Source organism: Ctenocephalides felis, unplaced genomic scaffold (genome assembly GCF_003426905.1).
Source record: "Ctenocephalides felis isolate EL2017-DRISC unplaced genomic scaffold, ASM342690v1 CF-g0.4_SCAFFOLD_01886, whole genome shotgun sequence".
In the NCBI taxonomy this organism is placed as follows: Eukaryota; Metazoa; Arthropoda; class Insecta; order Siphonaptera; family Pulicidae; genus Ctenocephalides; species Ctenocephalides felis.
Genome location: NW_020538040.1, coordinates 63,497,680 through 63,521,707, shown reverse-complemented (window position 1 = coordinate 63,521,707; position 24,028 = coordinate 63,497,680). Strand labels below are relative to the sequence as shown.

Below are 24,028 nucleotides of genomic sequence, written 5' to 3'. Positions count from 1 at the left end.
GTTGTTTTAACTGTTCAAATTCAATTAATCTAATTCAAAACATTTTTTTCTACATATACATTTTTTTACACAATGTTAAATAGAAGCTAACTATTTTTATAATTAGAAAATGGATATTGCAACATTTTTCTAGAAGGCAACGTGTTTAGAATTTGTGATTTTTTTTATAGTCATTTGATTAGAACAGAACTAAGAGTCCTATAAGATGTTCAACCCAAACAGTTGTTGTCTCATCTATATAATGATTTTTATTCTTACGCTTATTGTAATAGTGATGAATTTTTATTGGTGCAGCGATGCAGTCTTAGGGGATATTTTTACTTCGACACATACTGCTATCTATATCACCGAGTGAAAGCCGTTGTCACTACTGCTTGACAACAGGCTGCTCAAAGCGGAATCGAACCCGGGACCCCTGATCCAAGTTCAGTTGTTCTAGCCGTTACCTTCGAGCCACCCTGTGAAAACCTTTTGAACACTTTATTTTCCGCATTCTTGTCGAATGCAAATAATTACGTCATAAAGCATCATGCTGGCTTTTTGGTTAGCGGAACCGTTTATTTCAAGCGTCTTTCAGAACGCTCTTTTTTGAAAAAATTTCCGGCGAAGATTAATTAATTAAATTTACTGAAGTTTCGGTAACTCTTAACTGCAGATCTTTATCATATTTAGTAATATCTCTGGTTTCAAATGATTGACTGATTTTGTTATGCTTCCAGAGAGCCTAAAATTTCATATTGCCTTCAGATATGTTACTAATTAATTAGTTAATTAGTCAATTTACCGTTATGATAATTATCCACTTAAATTTAACTACTGAAAATGTATATTGATTCAATAAATTATACTAACCCTTATCAGTCGAAAGTCAGCCATGACGTGACTACAATACTTTGTCGCGCGTCACCTGGGAGGTGACAACGATCAAACCAATTAAAAAAAAATGACAGCGCCAAAATTGGTTTGCTAAATTTCATTCCTGGTATTTTGATGTCCAAGGTGCACCAAGTCCAAGAAGTACGGTTGAAGCTGATGAAGACGCGAGAAAGGCATTACTTGATGCAAACCGGTAAATAATAATACATGAGATACCATTGAGTTAAAAATTATCAAATTTAATAGTTTATGACCGTTCAAAAGTTCTGGGATTTTCCTCTATGGTTCTCATAGAGAGAAACGTGTTTCTTCGCACTGGCGTCTGCGATTCGCCTCTGAAAAGTCCTGAAAATGATTAGGTTTTGAAGCGAATTGTTACTACGGATATCAAATCTTATGTAAAAAATACAATACACGCAATTGCCCATGAAACATAAAAGAAGAACCTGCTCAAAACAGGTGCAAAGCTCAAATTTGCCAGAAAAGGGTGATGTAGTAGGTTTTGTAAGATTTTAAAGGAGTTGTTCATTTTTTCAGCATTTCCAGGATAACATTTCGGTTAATTCGGATGCTTTATGTCATCAGCTGGATAAACTAAATGATGTACCTCAATAGAAAAAATCAAAATTATCCCACAAGCAAGGTATAGTACTGCATAAGGACGACGCAAGACCTCACTGAAGTTTGGTCAATCGCCAAAAGCTTTTGTAGCTTGAATGGGGTTCAGTGACACATTCATCATATTGTCCAGACTTGCCATCATCGGACATTATTTGTTCCGGTCACTAAAAAAATTTTTAGGCGGTAAAACCTTTACCGCAAATCAGCGTGTCAAAAAGCACTTTGATCAGTTCTTTGCCAATAACGACCAAAAAATTTATGATCTCGGAATTATGCTAATACCAGAAATATGACAAAAGATGTTCGATCAAAACTGCCAATACATAATTTATTAAAGTATTTGTTTTTTGTAGAAAATTACGTGCCAAAATCTCTATAAAAACGAAGTTACTTTTCGAATAACACAATAGTAAAAAAAATAGTTAATGTATGTAAAGAAGTATCTAATACATTTTTTTAAAAAAAGAGATTTTGCATACTTACCTATAATTTGGTTTATTCTGATTCGAATCATAAATAGGATTAGTCGTCTAATTTCGAACAGAAAACGAAGGCTTGATGCAATTTTATTCAATTTGAAAAATTAGATTTCTTGATTGGGTAGGTGCGCTGCTCGAATGAGGGGATCTGAATCAGAGATCCCAAGTTTGATATCACAAATCACACAGAGATGAGACAATTGTTCAGGTTGCAATCTGTAAATCCGGAGCAATATAAGTCAAATCAGCACAACGGCTTATAGGACTCTTAAAATCAAGGAATAAAAAAAAACTTTATTTTTTCATTTAACATTTAAATGCATACACAAGCTAATTTGAAACTAATGACTGGGGAATTCGGCGTTCTGTTTAACAGTGTTTATTTTTTATTTTTGTTTTTATTGTCGTCTTACCTAAATATATACTTGAGTGCCGTATAATTGGTTATAGTACGGTTAAAAATGTTTCTAATAATTTATTAGGGTCATTCTTTTACAAATCGTACGGATTTTCGAAAAAATAAAATGTCACATTTTAGAATTGTCTGAATTTTTTTTTACAGATATTATACATAAAATCATTTGACACGTATTTCAGGATTTTGATGAAAAAAATTTTTTTACGTAAATATTTACGATTGAAATATGGATTTTTTGCTCAATTCTATGAACATCATCTGCGGTAAATTAATTATCTCCAGTTGTGCTGATCGGATCAGTATTATTTTTTTTATTACACTCATATTGAACTTGTAATGATTAAAATTTTTTTTTGTTTTTGCAATTTTCTTAAAAATAACAACCCTTAAGTATTTACAAAAGTTTTACTCAGCCTTACCCCAACTTGAATCGATCCAAAAAAACATATTTTTTCTTTTTTTCTCTGCAACAAAATTCTTTTTACAATTTGTTGGAGGCTTTGTTACATCGAAAGATATTAAATCGGGGACCTCAAAGACTTGTACTCATTTGTCACTTTCGAATGACAATCGTATTGTTTTTCGGTTGAAAAATATTTTATAATTTCGCTTCTGGCGAAAAATGAATATATAGTAAAAAAAAATTAGGGGAGAGCGGAGCTTAAAAGTTCGTGGGTAAAAAAATCCACTGCCAATATCTCAAAAACAAGTAAAGTTAGAAATTTTTCAACAACAATATTTGCCAACCATTTACGTAAAAAATTTTTTTCAGCAAAATCTTGAAATACGTGTCAAATGATTTCATGTATAATATCTGTAAAAAAAATTCAGTCAATTCTAAAACGTCAAGGTGTGGATGGTGTATGGTTTGTAAAAGAATGACCCAATAGTTGGTGTGTTGCTCAGAATGATGTTATGGCATTTAATCTCTGTTAATATATTTTATTAAAACCTCTTTCTTGAAAATATATCTGTTAATTTCCTATTTCATGAAGAGGTCATCACTAGACAGCTCAAGATGATTTCCTGGGTATCTTTTGCCTCTCTATTTTGTACTCTTGCTTAATTGTACATTAATTTTTTAATCATTGTTAACTCTACAAATATTCTCTATATTCTCTATTATATCTGCGTGCCTTAGGATTTCTCTGTCGCAAATGCAACAGATTGTGAGATGTGATAAAAATTGCAGGTGTATTTTTCACGTTATTTTATAGTAGTCTTCTGATGCAAGACGTTCTGTTTTCAATTAAATTTATGATCAATCTATTCTGTTTCTTTGTTTTGAAATAATTATGCGATTCTAATAATTTTTATGAGTTATACATAATCTTGCTAGCTGTTCCTCCTGGTTATCTTTTTTCTGTTTTTACTTTTTAAATGCGGCTGCTCCTTTTCATCGCCCAGAGCTAAATTAATATATATAAAATAAAACTAGTGCTGCATGGCATCGTGCCTTAAGGTAAATTGCTGTAACTTTCCGTACCGATAATTCAAATTTTCAAAAAAGAATCAATTTTTTTTTTAACTTTGAAATAATTAGATTTCTATGAATTAAAAAAAAATACTTTTTTGAACTATTTAAAATCTTTTGCGCTGCGTTATCTGCGTAGAGACGAAATAACGAAGCGCGTAAGCGCTGCGTCGCAGTCTAACGGATAAACATTGATATGGAACCCATATAAAGGTAAACAAAATTTGCACTTAATATTAAATTTTTCATAAAATATCTGATAATTTAATGGGCATGTGTCTAATGATCATTTTTGTCTACCAAATGGACAATTTTTTTTTTATTTTTTCATTGGATCGCCGAAACCGCTAGACCTGCCTTCCCAAAAATTTCTTTATTTCGTTAATACAAATAAAATATTTTTTGAAGCATTCAAATCGAATGCTCTCTTATTTCAAAAACTAAATTATCATATTTGGCACTTTATGCCTCTGGACCTGCCTTTGCCAAAAACTAATCAAAACGTTTCCTCATCAATACGAAATGAATGTGTTTTGAATTATTCAAATCGGTTGATCAGTTGACGAAAATTTGTTTTCGAGCACACATACATCAATTTTTTCTAAGGTATGCCAAAATATTCAGAAACTTTTGAAACGTAAATATATATAAAAAAAATTATATTCGATTTTTTTGCAATTACTATAACTTATATAATCCTAGGAGAAGTTAAGCTTAATAAAACCGACGTAGTTGAGTCAAATCATCACAACAGCTTATAGGACCTTTAAGTTCTCATTGCTGTTCAAATAATAATAATAATAATTAAAGAAAAAAAACTAATATCAATCGTTATTCGATTCGTATTCGTTAAATCGATATTAAAAATATACATTTATTAATGATTTATAAATTGCAATATGCCATTTTTATAATTTCTTAATAAGATCTTGAGTGATCTAGTAAATCTTTTTCTCTTATTATTATTATATTTTTGCAAATCATCAATGCTTATTTATCTTCATTTCAGAATAATATGTCATTTGAAACGCATCACATATATCCAACCATTAATTCAGAAATATGGTAAGTTCATTATTATTTCGAAACCTCAAAATCTAAAAATGATTATTTTGTCTGTCTCTTGATTTTTAAGGCATGTTTATATGTATATAAAAAAATATTTTCGATTTTTTGCGATTACTACTATAACTTACCCGTTAACGTTATTGTGAAATATTATTATTATCATTAGTTAATTAGGAACATTCCAATTTACATTCTACTGACAATGACATAAGATAATATATCCAAAAATGTATATATATATATATATATATATATATATATATATATATATTGAAGTATGTGAGTTTGGTGTTGATATATATTTTGATGAGTTATTTAGAATCGGGCAGTAACACCAAGTAAAAAAAAACTAAAGTAGTTTTGAAATACTTTATTTATCCATACGTTTCGGTCTTCATCGAGACCGTCATTCAGTGGAAAAAGTAAAATATTTTATATGATGTAGGAGGAAAATAATATAAAGTTATAGAACTTATATATAAATACTTACAGAAATTAATTATACAAAAATACACTACACTGTATAATAATTTCTGTAAGTATAATTAATTGTATAATTAATTTCTGTAAGTATTTATATATAAGTTCTATAATTTTATATTATTTTCCTCCTACATCATATAAAATCTTTTAGTTTTTCCACTGAATGACGGTCTCGATGAAGACCGAAACGTATGGATAAATAAAGTATTTCAAAACTACTTTAGTTTTTTTTTACTTGGTGTTACTGCCCGATTCTAAATAACTCATCATAATATAATATATATATATATATATATATATATATATATATATATATATATAGCGGTAATATATTTGTCAACATCAAAATCAGAATTATACTATATATATATATATATATATATATATATATATATATATATATATATTAACAAAGTCTTAATAGTCCAAAAACCATTCGACGAAATTCGAATTGTTTTTGAATTTTTAAAATAGCTAAAAAAATATTTTTAACTGTTAATAACAAAGAATTTGCTTAAACAATTTTCATTTAACACTAATAAATGCTAACGAGAATCGCAATCTACCTTTATCTAAAATTTCGAATACAAAAATATGTATTAGCTGTTAATTACGAAGAAAACGGTTCATAATGTTTACACAATGCGATTCTCAACTAATATATTTTAAATAAATTTAGAACCTTTTGAAGAGTATTTTGAATAAGCGTGTGAGAAAAATTATATGAAATTTTTGTTTTATTCGTATCACAATCTGTTCATATTAGGAAATAAATATATCATATTCTAATATTGCCTAGGAATCTATCCATATTACAGGACATGCATTAATTGTTTTGATATCTTATTTACATGGCTTGTTTGGATATTAACACTGTATAGTTGTCTCATACTATTTCTGATATTATCCTATGTAGCTATGCTTACGAAAGGCGATTTTTTTACTTCAGTTTATATTCGAGATCTACCTCGCCAAAGCACTCATCTCAGCAAACTACACCAAAAGACTAAAAAGGAAAACGCCTTTGGACCTATGTGGCATTCCAAGTCAATCTAGATCATAATCTTTTCTTAAATTAGGAGAGATTGCAACTGTGCACTCTCTCAAGCATTCAATAGTTTATTTTGCAGACAGCTTTTTTGTTATTTTGTTACTCATAAAATTTACCTAGGGTCCATTGGACAGATGTAAATTATATCCAAAATAAAAAAAAAAAATTGAGATCTATAACCTCAAGTGGAAATTTGTATATATATATATATATATATATATATATATATATATATACATATATTGTAAGAGATATGCACCCGTTCGTAATAATTATAAATAAATATTATAAATATAACGGTGAGAATACAAACTACGCTGTTGTAGTGAACTACTCATGCTACTACATTGTATGCTCGAGATATCCTTGACAAACCCAGCAAACGTTGATAAAATTCTTTTTCAAACCACAAATACACAGTAACAACTAAGTAAAGCATTGAGTTGCACTATGCAGTGACATTGGACAAGTTGTAAAATATTGTAATTGTTAAAAAGGCTTGCAATGACGCAGTCTTTAGTCAGTCGTCATTTAATGTTCAAATCAATATTATAGAGTCGTCGTTTAGTTTTCATAAAGTTTACATCAATATGAGTTAAGCAGTCGTACTTCAGTTTTAAATAGAGTCGTATTTAAGCTCAGTTATTAAGTTATATGCAAAGTGTACAAGAAGTCATGAAATAAACAAATACATCTAACGTCTTCATCAGTTTTACCGATCAGCCTCCACAGGTAACAGCTTTGTTAGCAGCAGAAATAATTTACATATATGTTTGGCACCGTCGGTGACATTTTGGTGTCATTGGTGATTCCTACGACTTATATATAAATACCATTCATTCACATTGCAATTCACATGACCTAACCCCCGCTTTGCGCGGAAAGTAGGTTCCATAAAAAACTGTGTAAGTGGAAAAATTCACTCTTATGCGGAAAAGCCATTCCCAACGAAGATCATTCGGAAAACTTTTTTCCGAAAGGAACTCACCTCTTTTTATCTTGTGCTACTTTGGGATCTCTCGTACCAGAGTGCTTGGTTACGTCCTTTAATGTATCTATTACCTTCTGTGCGATACGATGTGTGTGTAACTATGGATGTGTGCCGCCAATTCGTTAAACGGAGCGTCTCGCTTTATATGTTGTTTTTCATCACAAACCTGGTTGGTCATTCCCCCCAATCGTTTAGTAAAAATAGCACGTAAATAGCATTCAAATACATGAAACATTATTCAGATCAACCAAAAATATTACATACTAGTGGTGCATGGCATTGTACCTTAAGGCAATAAGTTGCTGGGATTTTCCGTACCGAAAATTAATTTTTTTGAAAAAGATTCAAAATTAATAAAATAGATTTTTGAAAGTTTTGAAAAAAATTGTTTTTTTGAAAAATTTGAATTTGTTTTTATATTTTGAAAATTTTGAACGTATTTACGCTTCGAAAATGTTCTTATTACTTAAATCTCTATGAAATATCTGATAATTTGATGTGCATGTATCTATTTTTAATTCTTGACCGCCAAATGGCATTATTTTGTTTATTTTTTACATTTGATCTCTGAAACCGCTAGACCTGTTTTCCCAAAAAATTTATCAGTTCTTCATTTCGTCAATTCAAATAAAACGTTTTTTGAATCATTCAAATCGAACGTTCCATTATCTCAAAACTGAAGTACCGTTTTTGGCACTTGTTACCCCGTATCTTCGAAACCACTGGACCTGTCTTTGTCAACAACTAATCAGCACGTCTCTTCTTTCCCTCATCAATAGGAAACGAACATTTTTTGAATTATTCAAATTAGTTTATTCGTCTTCACGAAATCGTGGACGAAAATATGTATCCGCACATACATACATACATACATACATATTACATACACACATATACACCCATTTTTTTAATTATAAGGTATGTTAAAATTTTCAGAAACCTTCGAAACGTAAAATATGCAAAAATTTTCATTTTCTATTTTTTGCGATTACTATAACACCCTAAGGGAAGGTAAAAAGTCAATTTACTAATTTTATACTATACGATCATTAAAAATTAAGAGAATACTTTGGTTATTCCAACTAAAGGAAAGTTCAATAGTAATAGTTTATTTAGAAGTACTAATCTTTATTTTAACTCACTTTATAATACCAATTTCTAAAAACTGTCCTATATTTTAATAAATTTTTTGTGTCTTCCTCAGTTCAAATACAGGTTTCAATATTTCAATTTCCAGTGCTTAATTATATATTTTTTCTTATTAACTTCCCATAGGGTAAGTTATAGTAATAACAAAAAATCGAAAATGAACATTTTTATATATCTTTACGTTTCAGAAGTTTGAACATTTTGGCATACCTTAGAAAAAATGGATGTATGTGTGTTCGGATACAAATTTTCGTCGACGATTTCGGGAACACGGATGAAGCGATTTGAAAAATTCAAAAAACATTTGATTCGTATCGATAAGGAGACGTGCTGATTAGTTTTTGGCGAAGGCAGGTCTAGCCGTTCCGAAGATATGGGGCAAAAAGTGCCAAAAACTGTAACTCAGTTTTTAAGAGAACGGAGCGTCCGATTTGAATAATTCAAAAAACATTTTACTTGTATTAGCAAGATGAAGAACTGATCAAATTTTTATGAAGGCAGGTCTAGCGGTTTCGGAGATTTGGTAAAAAAGTAAAAAAAAATGCCAACTGGCGGTCATTAGACATATGCACATCAAATTATCAGATATCAACAATAAGTATAAATTTTGTTTACATTCCTATGGGTGTCGTACCAATGCTTATCCGTTAGACGGCGGCGCGGCGCTTACGCGCTTCAATATTTCGTCTCTATGCAGTTAAAGCAGTACGATTGCTTTGAAAAAAAAGTTCAGAATTTCCAAAATATTTCAAAATACACTTTTCTTCAAAAAAGTATTTTTTTGTCAACAATAATGTATAAATTTAAAACGCAATACATATAATAAGCTGTTTATAGAATATCATGGCAATAAGCTATATATAAGGAAAAACGACACGATATATAAAGCGTATTTACTATAATGACAACATATACTACGTAATATTAAATAACTTATTTGTTATAATAAGGATCATTATATCAATCAAATATTTTTATTACTACATCATTAATAAAATAAAACATTTCATAAAAATATAATTTATAACAACAACTTTGTGTGCAGTCCTCTGTCGCCCATGGGTAGTCCAATGACCAATTTCTACTACCGATCGTTCCGCAACGAGTCCGGAGAAATAAAATTGTGATGATATTATGTATAAAGAGCGTGGAGAAGCCCCGCGGACCAAGGTGATCCAACTTGGTCAACTTGATATTAAAAAGTAGTGATATTAGCTTTTCACGACTTGATTACATATTTCAAACTAGTGAGGCGCATGGCATCGTGCCTTAAGGCAAATTGCTAGAACTTCCCGTGCCATTTTTTTTTTAAGAATAACATTTTTGAAAAAAATTTACTCTGAAAATTTAGATTTTAGAGAAACTATAAATTTTTGACAAAAATTTACTTTTATTTGAAAAAAAGACTTTTTGAAGAAAAGTGTATTTTGAAATATTTTGGAAATTCTGAACTTTTTTTCAAAGTAATCGTACTGCATTATCTGCATAGAGACGAAATATCGAAGCGCGTAAGCGACGCGCCGCCGTCTAATGGATAAGCATTGTTACGGAACCCATAGGAATGTAAACAAAATTTATACTTATTGTTAAAATCTCTATGAAATATGTGATAATTTGATGTGCATATGTCTAATGATCATTTTTGACCGCCAGTTGACATCTTTTTTTACTTTTTTTACTAGATCTCCGAAACCGCTAGACCTGCCTTCATGAAAATTTGATCAGTTCTTCACCTTGTTAATACAAGTAAAATGTTTTTAGAATTATTTAAATCGGACGCTCCGTTCTCTTAAAAACTGAGTTACCGTTTTTGGCACTTTTTGCCCTATATCTTCGAACGGCTAGACCTGCCTTCGCCAAAAACTAATTTGCACGTTTCCTTATCAATACGAATCGAATGTTTTTGAATTATTCAAATCGCTTCATCCGTGTTCCCGAAATCGTCGACGAAAATTTGTATTCGAACACACATACACACGCACACACATACACACACACATACATCAATTTTTTCTAAGGTATGTTTCAAAATATTCAGAAACCTCTGAAACGTAAAGATATATCAAAATTTTCATTTTCGATTTTTTTGCGATTACTATAACTTACCCTACGGGAAGTTAAAAATATGGTGTCAAGCGACAATAGCCTTACACAGCATTGCTGCAATACATATTCACATCACGATTAGAAATATACGTAATATAATCTTATCAGTTACTTATACGATGGTTAACCACTGGGTTGCCATCTAGAAACACGAGGTTAATCAATGTACATAACAGCTTATAGAACACACCGATTATTGTTCAAATATATAAAGAAATAAATCATAAATTATTTTAGAATATACCAAACATCTATTAAACCGTAAATAATACAATAGGTGAATATCGTCGCGTAAAATATAAATGTCTCGAGTAAAAAACATGCATATTTCTAATAAGATTGAATTTAATGTGAACGGAAAAAACGAAATGAATAAAAAATAATCAATCACATCATGACATTCATTACCAATAATATTAAAACCTTTATTGTAGTCTAACGAAGAAAAAATGGATGTGTGTGTTTTGTCGACTATTTCGGTAACAAGGATCAATCACGGATTTCGATAATTCGAAAACATTCGAGCCTATAGATAAGGAGACGTGCTGATTAATTTTTGGCGAAGGCAGGTTCAGTTCGAAGATACGGGGCACAAAGTGCCAAAAACGTCACTTCAGTTTTTGAGAGAACGGAATATTACCAAAATGAAGAACTGATTAAATTTTTGAGAAGGTAGGTCTAGCGGTTTTGGAGATACAAGGAAATAAATAAATAAAAAAATGCTATTTGGGGTCGAAAATGATCATTAGACATATGCACATTAAATTATCAGATATTATATAGATAGTTTAATGATAAGTATAAATTTTGTTTACAATTTGATGAGTTCCTTAACTTAATGTTTATCCATTGAACTACGACGCGGCGCTAAAGTGCTTCGATATTTTGTCACTACGCAGCTAACGTAGAGATTGCTTTAAAAAAAGTTCAAAATCTCATAAAAATTATTTAAAATTTAATTCTCTAAAATCACAGTTTTTCGGTTTTCAAAAAATTTTAAAACTTTTTTAAAAAATTTTAAAATTCGGTACAGAGCAAAGTTCCAGCAATTTGCTTTAAGGCACAATGCCATGCACTACTAGTTAGTCATGTATCACGTGGATTAAATGAATGTCGTCAGTTCATTATGTTGAAAAATCATATTTCATATAAAATCAGTTTGAAAATCACAAATATCATTAGCCGTAATAAAGCAAACAAAAAAATTTTAGCACTGTACAGAACTGCCCGACCACTTTTATAAAATCATAGCTGGAATGCATCTCTCGTAAATACACAACTAATGTTTTTAGAGCTTATCTCGCAAGGCCGTCGAAATGGAAAAACATGTTGTGTTACGTGACGTTTTTCAAACCAGTACACATTTTTTTTATTTTATTAACTTCCCGTAGGGCAAGTTATAGTAATCGCAAAAAAATCGAAAATGAAAATTTTTGCATTTCTCGACGTTTCAAAGGTATCTGAACATTTTGGCATACCTTAGAAAAAATGGATGTATGTGTGTGTGTGTGTGCGTGTATGTATGTGTGTGCGGATACAAATTTTCGTCGACGATTTCGGGAACATCGATCAACCGATTTGAATAATTCAAAAAACATTCGATTCGTATTGATAAAGAGACGTGCTGATTTGTGTTTGGCGGAGGCAGGTCCAGCCGTTCCGTAGATACGGGGCAAAAAGCGCCAAAAACGGCACCTTAGTTTTTAAGGGAACGGAGCGTCCGATTTTAATAATTCAAAAAACATTTTACTTGTATTGAAGAATCGGTCAAATTTTTCATGAAGGCAGGTCTAGTGGTTTCGGAGATCTAATGAAAAAAGTAAAAAAAAATGCCATTCGGCCGTTAAAAATGATTATTAGACATATGCACATCAAATTATCAGATATTTTATAGAGATTTTAACAATAAGTATAAATTTTTGTTACATTTCTATGGGTTCCGTACCAATGCTTATGCGTTAGACGACGGCGCGGCACTTGCGCGCTTTGACATTTCGTCTCAATGCAGTTCAAGCAATACGATTTGCTTTGAAAAAAAGTTCAGAATTTCCAAAATATGTCAACATAAAGAAAACATTTTTTTTTTAATAAAAAAATTTTTTTTTCAAAAAAATGTAATTTTTTGTCAAATATATAGTTTTTCAAAAATCTATTTTTTTTAATAATATTTTTTCAAAAATGTTAATCGTTTAAAAAAAAAAAAATTTGGTACGGAAGTTCCAGCAATTTGCCTTTAGGCACGATGCCTTAATTGCCTTAAGACAGAATTCCACTTACAGCTAGTTTTAATTACAATCTGTCACACTTACGCTATTCAGTAATTGTTTTGATTATTTTTTATTATTTGAATCTTGAATGGATGGCAACCCAGAGTTGTCCAGTCCAATTATGACTAAATAATTATACTTAAAGTATTTGCTGACATTTTTATTATATATACAACTATACCCACGAGTGGCGATTTTCACTTGAGGGTATATTTGAGATCTATAACCTCAAGTGGAAATTTGACATCAAAGTTGCCTGATGTCAGGCTTGGCGGTAGCGGGAATCGAACCAGCAAACCCGTGACTAGTTGGTGTTAGCCCACATTCTAACCGATATCGCCACCGCTGGCCCAAGTACACAAAAATATGCTAATTTTTTTACTATTTTCCCCGTACATATAATAAGTAAGTAAGTAAAAAAAAGTATACACTAACACTATATCAAGGGGCACAACTAGTGTGAAATTTTCAAAAAATCGAATTTTCAATTTTTCCATAGGTTATACCTTTCGATAGGAGGTTATACCTGTAAAAATAACATACCAAAATTTTTAATCGATATCTTAAATAGTTTTTGAGTTACAACCATTTAAAGAGTATATATATAGTATATAGTATAACGATCATTTTATCTTTAAACGCGTTTTTCTCGAAACAGCATTTTCTGAATTTGCTGCAGTGATTACTCAAAAACAAATGATCCGATCACTATCGAATTTTTTTTACATGTTCTATATATACTTCTCCGTAAAATGAACTATCGATTTTTTGATCGGATCAAAAATCGAATTTTGGCAGTCCAAAAACGAACAAAATTTTGGGTAAAATTCGACTTTTTTTAAAAAAACGCCGTCATTCTGTCAATTTTTGATTTTTTTTCTTTTTTTGTCGCGTCGTTGGAGATCGACGATAACTTAAAAAATAATAATTTATATTATTTCAATGTCACTTAGGTATAGAGAGAAGTTCTGTCCGAATCATTTTTCACCACGTTTATTGCATGTTGGGGTCTATATTTTTATAGCTTAATGTATACATATTGACGTAGAAAATGATAACTAAATGAAGTTGATTCACATTAGTCTACGTGTCATGAAATTACGCCACTGTGTTTTATACGAATTTTAACTAGGAAAGTGTTTGGTGAACTAAAACTATTCTTCCAAATTAATGTATTTAGATTTTATATGATTAAACTAGTTATAAGTGACATTTTGCCAAGGCAAGTTACATGCGCTTCCCGACATGTTGAAATAATCGACTTAATCAATAAGAAATCAATATATTAATTTATGAGAGATTTATAAGTATATCGAGTTGCTGTCATAAACTATTGCAAATTATTGAATCATGAATAAAAATATTATATTTATGAGAGATTTATAAGTATATCGAGTTGCTGTCATAAACTATTGCAAATTATTGAATCATGAATAAAAAAAAATTACGCATTATTGATACATAAGTTTTATGGAATGGTTTTTAAATTTTTGAATCGACTAAAGGTCTAATTTAATATTAGAGTAAAAAATGTCAAAATCGCTGCTCATTTTTCCAAACTTGAGCTTTTAAAATTAAACGACTTGTCGTAAGGCATTATATCTATTGTCAAGAAGTTACATAAAAATTGTCGAAAACTTTTTTTCAACAGTTAATTACAAGAAAACGGCCCGGCCGATCTTCATCAATAACTAATCAGCACGATTCCCAATCAATATTTTTCGAACAGTTTTTGAATTCAGGATTGTTGCCAAAAACGTGGACAAAAAATATCACACTTCTGCTAATTACAAAGAAACGGCTCGGTCGATCGTCGCGCAAAACTGATAAACACTAGTCCTTATAGGGTTACATCGAATGGCTTTTAAATTTTTAAGTTCGGCTCACGTACACACATAGCCACACACACACACACACACAAATTCTTTTTCCAAATTTGGTCCCATTCGATTTAGACTTACTTGAAACATCGAGAAAACATAAAATTAGCAGATCGGATTTTCCTGCGAAAACAAATTTATTCTTCGGGAAGTTAATTATATTTATTATAAATATTCGAATAAAATGACTCTTGTACACTTTGTTGCTGATAACCTTTTGCTAGCGCTCATAATTCACTGAAATAGCTTCAAATTATATTCAATGAACAAAATATGATTGAATGAAATAATACTGGTTATATTCGGATGTAACATAAGCATTTTTGATGAAATTATGTCTGATGCTGAAATTATATCCGGTAGTTTATTATATCGGATATAATTTTAGCATCGGACATTTGTTACCATGAAAATAAACAGTTTAGTAATTTGTTGTCTTAATACGATGATATAAACTTTGCTTTGCAATTTCAATTACAATTTATTTTGGCAATTATTGTAGAAGAAAACAATTCACATTAAAACTATTTTTTTGCTCGGAGCCCATAACCTAAATGTTGCTTACTAAAAACAAAATACATATAAGAGATATTAGGTAGTCAAATATCTCCCTTCCGCATTTTTATATATATATATATATATATAAAAGCGGAAGGGAGATATTTGACAACCTAATATATTAAATGTTTGTGTATATTGAGTTTTGTATGGCCGACGTTGAAAAACACACTGTTAGAAAATAGGAACAGCGAATTCGTCAAATAAAGGAGAATTGTCGTTAGGCAAACCATTTTAATATATGAATAAATACGCAGCTACTAAGTTATTTTAGGATGGGAGTTATTGATTTTTGGTACATGCCAAAATGTTATTTACGCTTAGAAAAGTTTCTTCCTTTTATTTTGAAATATACACTGGCAAATCGTATTAACGCGGTGCACTTGTCAACATACACGTAAGTTTGGCACACAGATTTGTTGACTGCTCCATGATGTAATTTGAGCGATTTGAGATAATCTTTGATTTTTGTCATGTTTTTATGCATTTTAATTTTGAGTTCATGTTTCATTAAATGACTCTACAAATTGAAAAAGATGAAAACCTTCAGCTCTGGAAGTTTGTATTAAATTAAACCATTTGATAATGCAATGTAAAATATAATTCACTAATGGTTATTTTCCACTAGTTTTGAAGAATAAACTGGAAAAATTTGCTATGGATTTATCGAAGAATGGATAGTAATACATGAAGGTCTAGGGTTAATAAGATATCTCAAAAGACCAGTAAAGTTAAGCATTGTTCAACAGCAATATTTGAAAGTAGAGGGCAAAATATGTATAGTTAGCGATCACCTTGAATAATGTAATTATTTTGTAAAATACCTTTAAAAGTAAAATAACACAATGCACCTGTTTGCCACCTGGCCGTCACAACTTACCCCGCCTATGGACTAGATAACAATTTTTTGAAAAACAGCAAAAAAAAAACACAATTCTACAATGATGAAGTAGCTGACAGCTGTAGTGAACATAGTCAGATAATTGTTCGTTTGGTATATTTTATTTGTTGCGATGTAATTGGTTTGGTTTTCACAATATAATTTATATTTGCTCAAAGTCAAATTGTACCTTTATGCCCTCGCCCTACCTGCATATATATTTTTTATTAAATTTACTTCAATTCAGGGAGTGTTACTTAACCCTCCGTCGTTCGGATATTTCTTTACCTTCGAACGGTCGGAGTGGTCTGGCTGGACCATAAATTTTTTCGTCCTGATTTTTTCATTGATCGACAGCTAATGAAATTTTAGGAAAAGTCCAGAAATTTCAAGTCGATAGGATTACTAAAACTATTTGTTTTTTAAATTGGAGTCGAAAAAAGTCTGGCCAGACCACTTTCAAAAAGCAGGTCAAAGAAGAAATAATTTATTTTCTACCTTTCCTCGCAGAAATTTGAAAATTTTGTATAAGCTCAGTAGTATTATTTACAATTATACAAATCCAGAATTCAAAAAGAATCTGAAAAACTTGAAACGTAATTAATATTCGATCATTTGGATTTTGTAACGACTATATATAATAGTAGTCTAAGAGCCAGTGAACTATTTGACTAACCTGTTTTCTCAAAGCTAGAATTTTTTTTAATGAAAATCGAAAATGAAAATTTTTATATATCTTTACGTTTCAGACTTTTCTGAATATTTTGGCATACCTTAGAAAAAATGGATGTATGTGTGTGTGTTTGTATGTGTGCGTGTATGTATGTATGTGTGTGCGGATACAAATTTTCGTCGACGATTTCGGGAACACGGATGAAGCAATTTGAATAATTTAAAAAACATTTGATCCGTATTGATTAGGAGACGTGCTGATTAGTTTTTGGCGGAGGTAGGTCTAGCCGTTCCGAAGATATGGGGCAAAAAGTGCGAAAAACGGTTCCTCAGTTTTTAAGAGAACGGAGCGTCCGATTTTAATAATTCAAAAAACATTTTACTTGTATTGACAAGATGAAGATTTGATCAAATTTTCATAAGGGCAGGTCTAGCGGTTTCGGAGATCTAACGAAAAAAGTAAAAAGAAATGCCATTTGGCGGTCAAAAATGATCATTAGACATATGCATATCAAATTATCAGATATTTTATAGAGATTTTAACAATAAGTATAAATTTTGTTTACATTCCTATGGGTTCCGTACCACTGTTTATCCGTTAGACAGCGACGCGGCGCTTATGCGCTTTATATTTTGTCTCTATGCAGTTAAAGCAGTACGATTGCTTTGAAAAAAAGTTCAGATCTTCCAACATATGTTAAAATAAAGAAGTAATTTTTTGTCAAATTTATAGTTTCTCAAAAATCTTATTTTTTCGAAGTAATTTTTTTTCAAAAATGTTAATCGTTTTTAAAAAAATAATAATTTTTGGTACGGGAAGTTCCAGCAATTTGCCTTAAGGCACGATGCCCTAATTGCCTTAATACAGAATTCCACTTACAGCTAGTATTTAAATAATTTATAAGCCCTTTTGAAGGTCTTTGTGGAAACATCCGATATACCAAACTTCAACTTTGTATCTCACCTTATGGCCCAGTTATCATTGAAAATATGCCAAAGTGGCTCCTTTTTTCAACTCAATTTTTGGCGTAACCATAAAAGATATCGAAGAAAAAATTACGTGATTCTACTCATATTGGCTTAAACTCATATTAGCTAAAAAGATAAAATAATTTTTCAAATAATGTCTTCGGATAGTGCGTTTTGTTTAATTACTTTATTATTAGCGTTATTCAAAAGCCTATTGTTTTCTCTTTTAGTACTGCAAATATTGTTCAAATCAAATTTGTGAAACACATTGAAAAATTGAAGAAATCAGATTTTGTATACCCGCGCGTTTTTAATACTAACATAGCTTTGTTTATAATACTAACATAGATTATTTATTAACGTAGATTTATTTTATTAACAATGATTATCTTCAGAGGAATCTCTTCAGTGGAGGAGACCTCTAAATGACATATTTAATGGATCACATAGGCTCATAGAATTTTGTATTTCTGATTGTCTATAATAAATAAAGAAAAAAAAATGATAAACAATTATTGCTTATGAAAGAGCACAGAGAACAATTTTTATAGAAAATCTACATATACTTTCGTTACTAATTCTTATTAATAATAAGAAATTTCAAAAAATATTTAAAATCAATATTCACACAACTTGAATCAAATTTTGAACCTAAAAACATGAATAACCTCGTTTATGAGATAAACTGTGTTAACAGTGATGATGTATATGTCGTTGAAACAATGCAGTATTTACATAAACGCTTTTCACAATATAAAAATAATTAACTAGCAATGTATGGCATCGTACCTTAAAGCATATTTCTGGAACTTTCTGTACTGAAAAAAATGCTTCAATGTTTTTTCAAACTTCGACAAAAAAAAAGATTTTTGAGAATTTTGAAATTTTTGAAAAAATTTCACTATTTTGAAAATTTTTTCTTTTTATAGGGTAGAGCGGGGCGCAAAAGTCCAATTTGACTTTTAGCTACTATCTTGTGAAAAACAATGATATCACAAGAAATAACACATATCAGACAAACAACTATCTTGCTATGTTCAGTGGAACTACTATCTAAATCATCATTGTATAAATACATTTTATTTGCTATTTTTCAAAAATTTGGCACATGGTTCTTTTTACCCCATAGGCTTTACCCCAGGGTAAAATGGGACAGCCAGGGGGCGAACAGATCCAATGTCTTATTTTTTTAAAAGATTTGATAGCTACAATACTCAACCAATGCAAAATATAAATTTAATGGGCACATTTTGTGTGTGTGTGTATGTGCGTGTATGTATGTGTTTTCGGATACAAATTTTCGTCGACGATTTCGGGAACACCGATCAACCGATTTGAATAATTCAAAAATCATTCGATTTGTATTGATAAGGAGACGTGCTGATTAGTTTTTGGCGAAGGCAGGTCTAGCCGTTCCGAAGATACGGGGCAAAAAGTGCCGAAAACGGTAACTCAGTTTTTAAGAGAATGGACCGTCCGATTTTAATAATTCAAAAAACATTTTACTTGTATTGACAAGATGAAGAATTGATCAAATTTTCATAAAGGCAGGTCTAGCGGTTTCGGAGATCTAGTAAAAAAAGTAAGAAAAAAATCCATTTGGCGGTCAAAAATTATCATTAGATATATGCACATCAAATTATCAGATAGTTTATAGAGATTTTAACAATAAGTATAAATTTTGTTTACATTCCTATGGGTTCCGTACCAATGTTTATCCGTTAGACAGCGACGCGGCGCTTGCGCGCTTTATATTTTGTCTCTATGCAGTTAAAGCATTACGATTGCTTTGAAAAAAAGTTCAGAATTTCCAAAATATGTCAACATAAAGAAAACATCTTTTTTTCAAATTTTTTTTTAAAAAAAAGTAATTTTTTGTCCAATTTATTGTTTCTCAAAAATCTTATTTTTTCGAAGTAAATTTTTTTCAAAAGTGTTAATCGTTTTTAAAAAAATAATAATTTTTGGTACGGGAAGTTCCATTTATTTGCCTTAAGGCACGATGCCTTAATAGCCTTAAGACAGAATTCCACTTACAGCTAGTTTAGTAAAAGTTTGGCTTCAGCAAAGCCTTTATTATTTTCATTAATATGCCTTTATTAAATTTCAATCTCATGCTTATTTTCCAGAGTTGTATATATATTAGTTTAATTCAATAAATGGAAGTACCGAGGGCATTTTAATGTTCAATAAAATATTTGTAAAATGTAGAACATACAAGACGATATATGATATTAGGTAAAGAAATACACGCATCAGCCTACAATGTTGCTAAGTATATGATTATAATTTCTAATCATTTGTAACACAATATTAAGCAAACCACTTTAGACGATGGTATATCATAGATAGATAGAAGACTCAAATAATTGATTAGTTTTTAATTATGCACAATGTTTATACTTTATTTTGAGATAGAAATAGCTGTTATAATGTAACAGAATCTTTACATCGAATATCTGATCGTTCATAATTTTCTTCACCAAATTTGTAATTTGATCAAATCCTTAAAATGCTGTGTTTCAGGATGCTGAAAATTCTCATATTTTTTTAAATGTTGTTTTAATAGTGGAATTTTTATAAACTCCATTGCTCTATAAGTTTTAGATTTGGAAAAATGTTGAAATCTTCAATATTTAAACAGTTTTTAAATTTATGAAACATTCGAAAACTTAAAAAATGATGAGAAACTTTCATCATTCGAAATTTAAATATTTGAATTTTTTGTGAAGGCGTTTAAGTTGTAAAAACTTTGTATTAGAAAATACAAAGATGTTCAAGTTTCTGAAGTTGAAAATCTTGAAAAAAATCTGAAAAATTTGCGGAACGTAAACTATTTTTAAATAAACAATTAAGATGGATTACAATCATTACAGATAATTCAACTGTTGTTCAAAATTAATGAAGATTCCAGTCATTTTTAATTAACTGCAATAAAGTATATTTGCTTTCAGAGAATTTTTTGCAAATTATATCTGTTTCACAGAATATACGCAGATTGATGAAATTGAAGGAATGATTAGGATTAGATGTTTGAAATTATTTTATTTTGAGTTTTAATAAATTAAAATAATATTGTTTGATAAAATTTTTTGTGTCTGTGATAAATAGTGCAAATAATCTTTATTTACTCAATCTTGAGATTGCACAGTTCATAACTTTATAGTCAATTAAAATTGAGTACAATTGATATCTGAAACTGGACCATCTGATTATGTTACTACTGAAACGAATATCTTCGGGAATGTTATTGAGTTATTATCATCTTTTTTAACGGTGCCCAATCATTTCCAAGAAAATTGCGTAATAATAATTAACTTAAGCACAAGGGGATAATCCGCGCCCGATTCTCAGTGATATTATATGGTGTAAATGAATTATAATTGATATTTGGATATCATAGGTGTGATGTGTTTAGAATAATGTTTTGTTTTGATCTGTTAAAATATTTTATAATACATTTAAATGTCGTATTACTATATTAGTCCGCGAGACTTTGTTGAAATACGATGGCTTAATAATATTGAGCTTGACAAATTTGCTATAAATGTAGTAGCTACTATGTTTTTCAAACTTCATGTCAATAGTTAGATATTAAATTATATATTTAAAATGAAGATTAGAAAAAGCTTTTCAATATAAGTGGGATAGGATTAATCGTTGATAGGTAGAATTATTTAAATGAAAAAAAAGGTAATATGTATATATGCATATATATATATATATATATATATATATATATATATATATTAGATTGTAGAGTCTTGGATTTGTAAATATTTTGTAGAGCTTCAAACAAATAATCCAAAAATTAATAAAAAAAACAACAGTTTTTTTTATTTATTTACTGTCGACGTTTCGGGACGAGGTATGTTCCATCTTCAGAACATTTGTTAAGAAACATGATCTTGATTAGATATAAACAAACGATATACTTTAAAAATACTAAGTGGTGGAATTTAATAAAATGAATAAAATTGTGAAAGAAATATCATTGTACAAAATATGACAATATAATCAATATAACAATAATCAAAATAAATGAGTGGATTATATATAAGGAAATATTAGAAATATTCAAAAAAATAGAATTTTTTTATTAAAAGAAAATAACAAAAAACGGAATTAATTACCTGTATGATTGATTATGTAATAACAATTACACTTTGTCACTAAAAATGATTTTATCAATACCATGGGGGGTCAGCGGTGGCGATATCGGTTAGAGCGTGGGCTAGCAGCAACTAGTCCCGGGTTCGCTGGTTCGATTCACGCTACCGCCGTAGCCCGACATCAGGCAGCTTTGATGTAAAATTTCCACTTGGGGTTATAGATCATAATATAATTTCAAATCGTCCTTCGTGGACATAGCTGCATCATTCAATCATATGATAACTATTAGACGTAAGAGCTAATATAAACCCCACACATAGGAGAATGGTAAACCGATGGGTTGCCTCTCATAAAATACGTTAGGTTATAAGTCTTCAACAAACAACTTATAGAACACGTAAAGTAAGAGTTCTGATTGCTGTTGAAACAATAAAAAAAATATATATCAATACCAAGTGTGCTTTTTTAACTTCTTTTCAGACGAAGAACAAATTTGTAATTTGAAGTTATTAGTATGTTTTTTCAAGTTTGCCATGTGAAACGAACCCTTCTGTTTTTTATTGTTTTTTGGTTTCTTTGTTCGAAGCTATATATATATATATATATATATATATCCCAATTTCCCTATATATATATATATATATATATATATATATATATTATACAGAAGTTAAATTAAAACTGTATTTTACATATATACATTTTGCTCGTCATCGAGACCACAAAATACAAAAGAGTATTCAAAACAATGAACAAGTATTTAGTTTATTTTCCATAAAAATTAAACGTAAAATAGTTTACATAATAAAAATTAGCATTTAAAATACGAAATTTGCACTAATTAACATATGTGAGCACCACATTATTGCGCTAATGATTAGATCTGCAACACCGCTATTATATGCATTAATTTAAAATATATTGAATTTCTTGTTTCTTTTTTTTAAATGTTATTAAAGTAAGGCTTTTCTAGTGTATGGTAAAAGTTTCGGTATTGTATTAAAACTAATTTTTAACAAATTATGGATTTAGCAGATGATAGCTGTCTCATGTATGTATCCACTAAAATGACGTGAAAATACCAGCGTCAGCGCCGATTTCGTATGGAAACCATCGCCCTTTTACAAAATTTTTGGTTATTAACTTCCGGTAGGGCAAGTTATAGTAATCGCAAAAAAATCGAAAATAAAAATTTCTTTATATCTTTACGTTTCAAAACCTTCTGAACATTTTGGCATACCTTAGAAAAAATGGATGTATGTGTGTGTGTTCGGATACAAATTTTCGTCGACGATTTCGGGAACATGGATGAAGCGATTTCAATAAATCGAAAAACATTCGATTCGTATTGATAAGGGAACGTGCTGATTAGTTTTTGGCAAAGGCAGGTCTAGCCGTTCTGAAGATATGGGGCAAAAAGTGCTAAAAACGGTGACTCAGTTTTTAAGGGAACAGAGGGTCCGATTTGAATTCAAAACATTTTACTTGTATTAACAAGATGAAGAACTGATCAAATTTTCATAAAGGTTTCGGAGATTTAGTAAAAAAAAGTAAAAAAAAAAGCCATTTGGCGGTCAAAAATGATCATTAGACGTATGCACATCAAATTATTATATATTTTATAGAGATTTTAACAATAAGTATAAATTTTGTTCACATTCTTATGTGTTGCGTACCAATGTTTAACCGTTAGACGGCGACGCGGCGCTTACGCGCTTTGATATTTTGTCTCTATGCAGTTAAAGTAGTAAGATTGCTTTGAAAAAAAGTTCAGAATTTCTAAATTATTTCAAAATAAATTTTTCTTCAAAAAGTCTTTTTTTTTTTCAAAAAAAAGTAAGTTTTTGTCAAAAATTTATAGTTTCTCAAAATTCTATTTTTTTTCAGAGTAATTTTTTTTTCAAAAATGTTAATCTTTTTAAAATAATTTTTGATACGGGAAGTTCCAGCAATTTGCTTTAAGGCACGATGCC

The 24,028-nt window shown here is 30.0% G+C and overlaps 1 protein-coding gene across 2 annotated transcripts in view; it reads left to right on the top strand.

The window, feature by feature from the left end:
• LOC113377332 (mitochondrial carrier protein Rim2) overlaps positions 1-24,028 on the top strand; it is a 40,221-nt gene that overhangs the window by 2,055 nt on the left and 14,138 nt on the right. Inside the window, exon 2 of one of the 2 annotated variants that reach the window (XM_026617614.1) lies at positions 4,878-4,933. The exons of the other annotated variant lie outside the window; for it this stretch is intronic. Coding sequence (XP_026473399.1) covers positions 4,884-4,933 — 50 coding nt within the window. The 5' untranslated portion in view covers positions 4,878-4,883. The remainder of the gene's footprint in view (positions 1-4,877; positions 4,934-24,028) is intronic. 2 annotated transcript variants of the gene reach the window in all.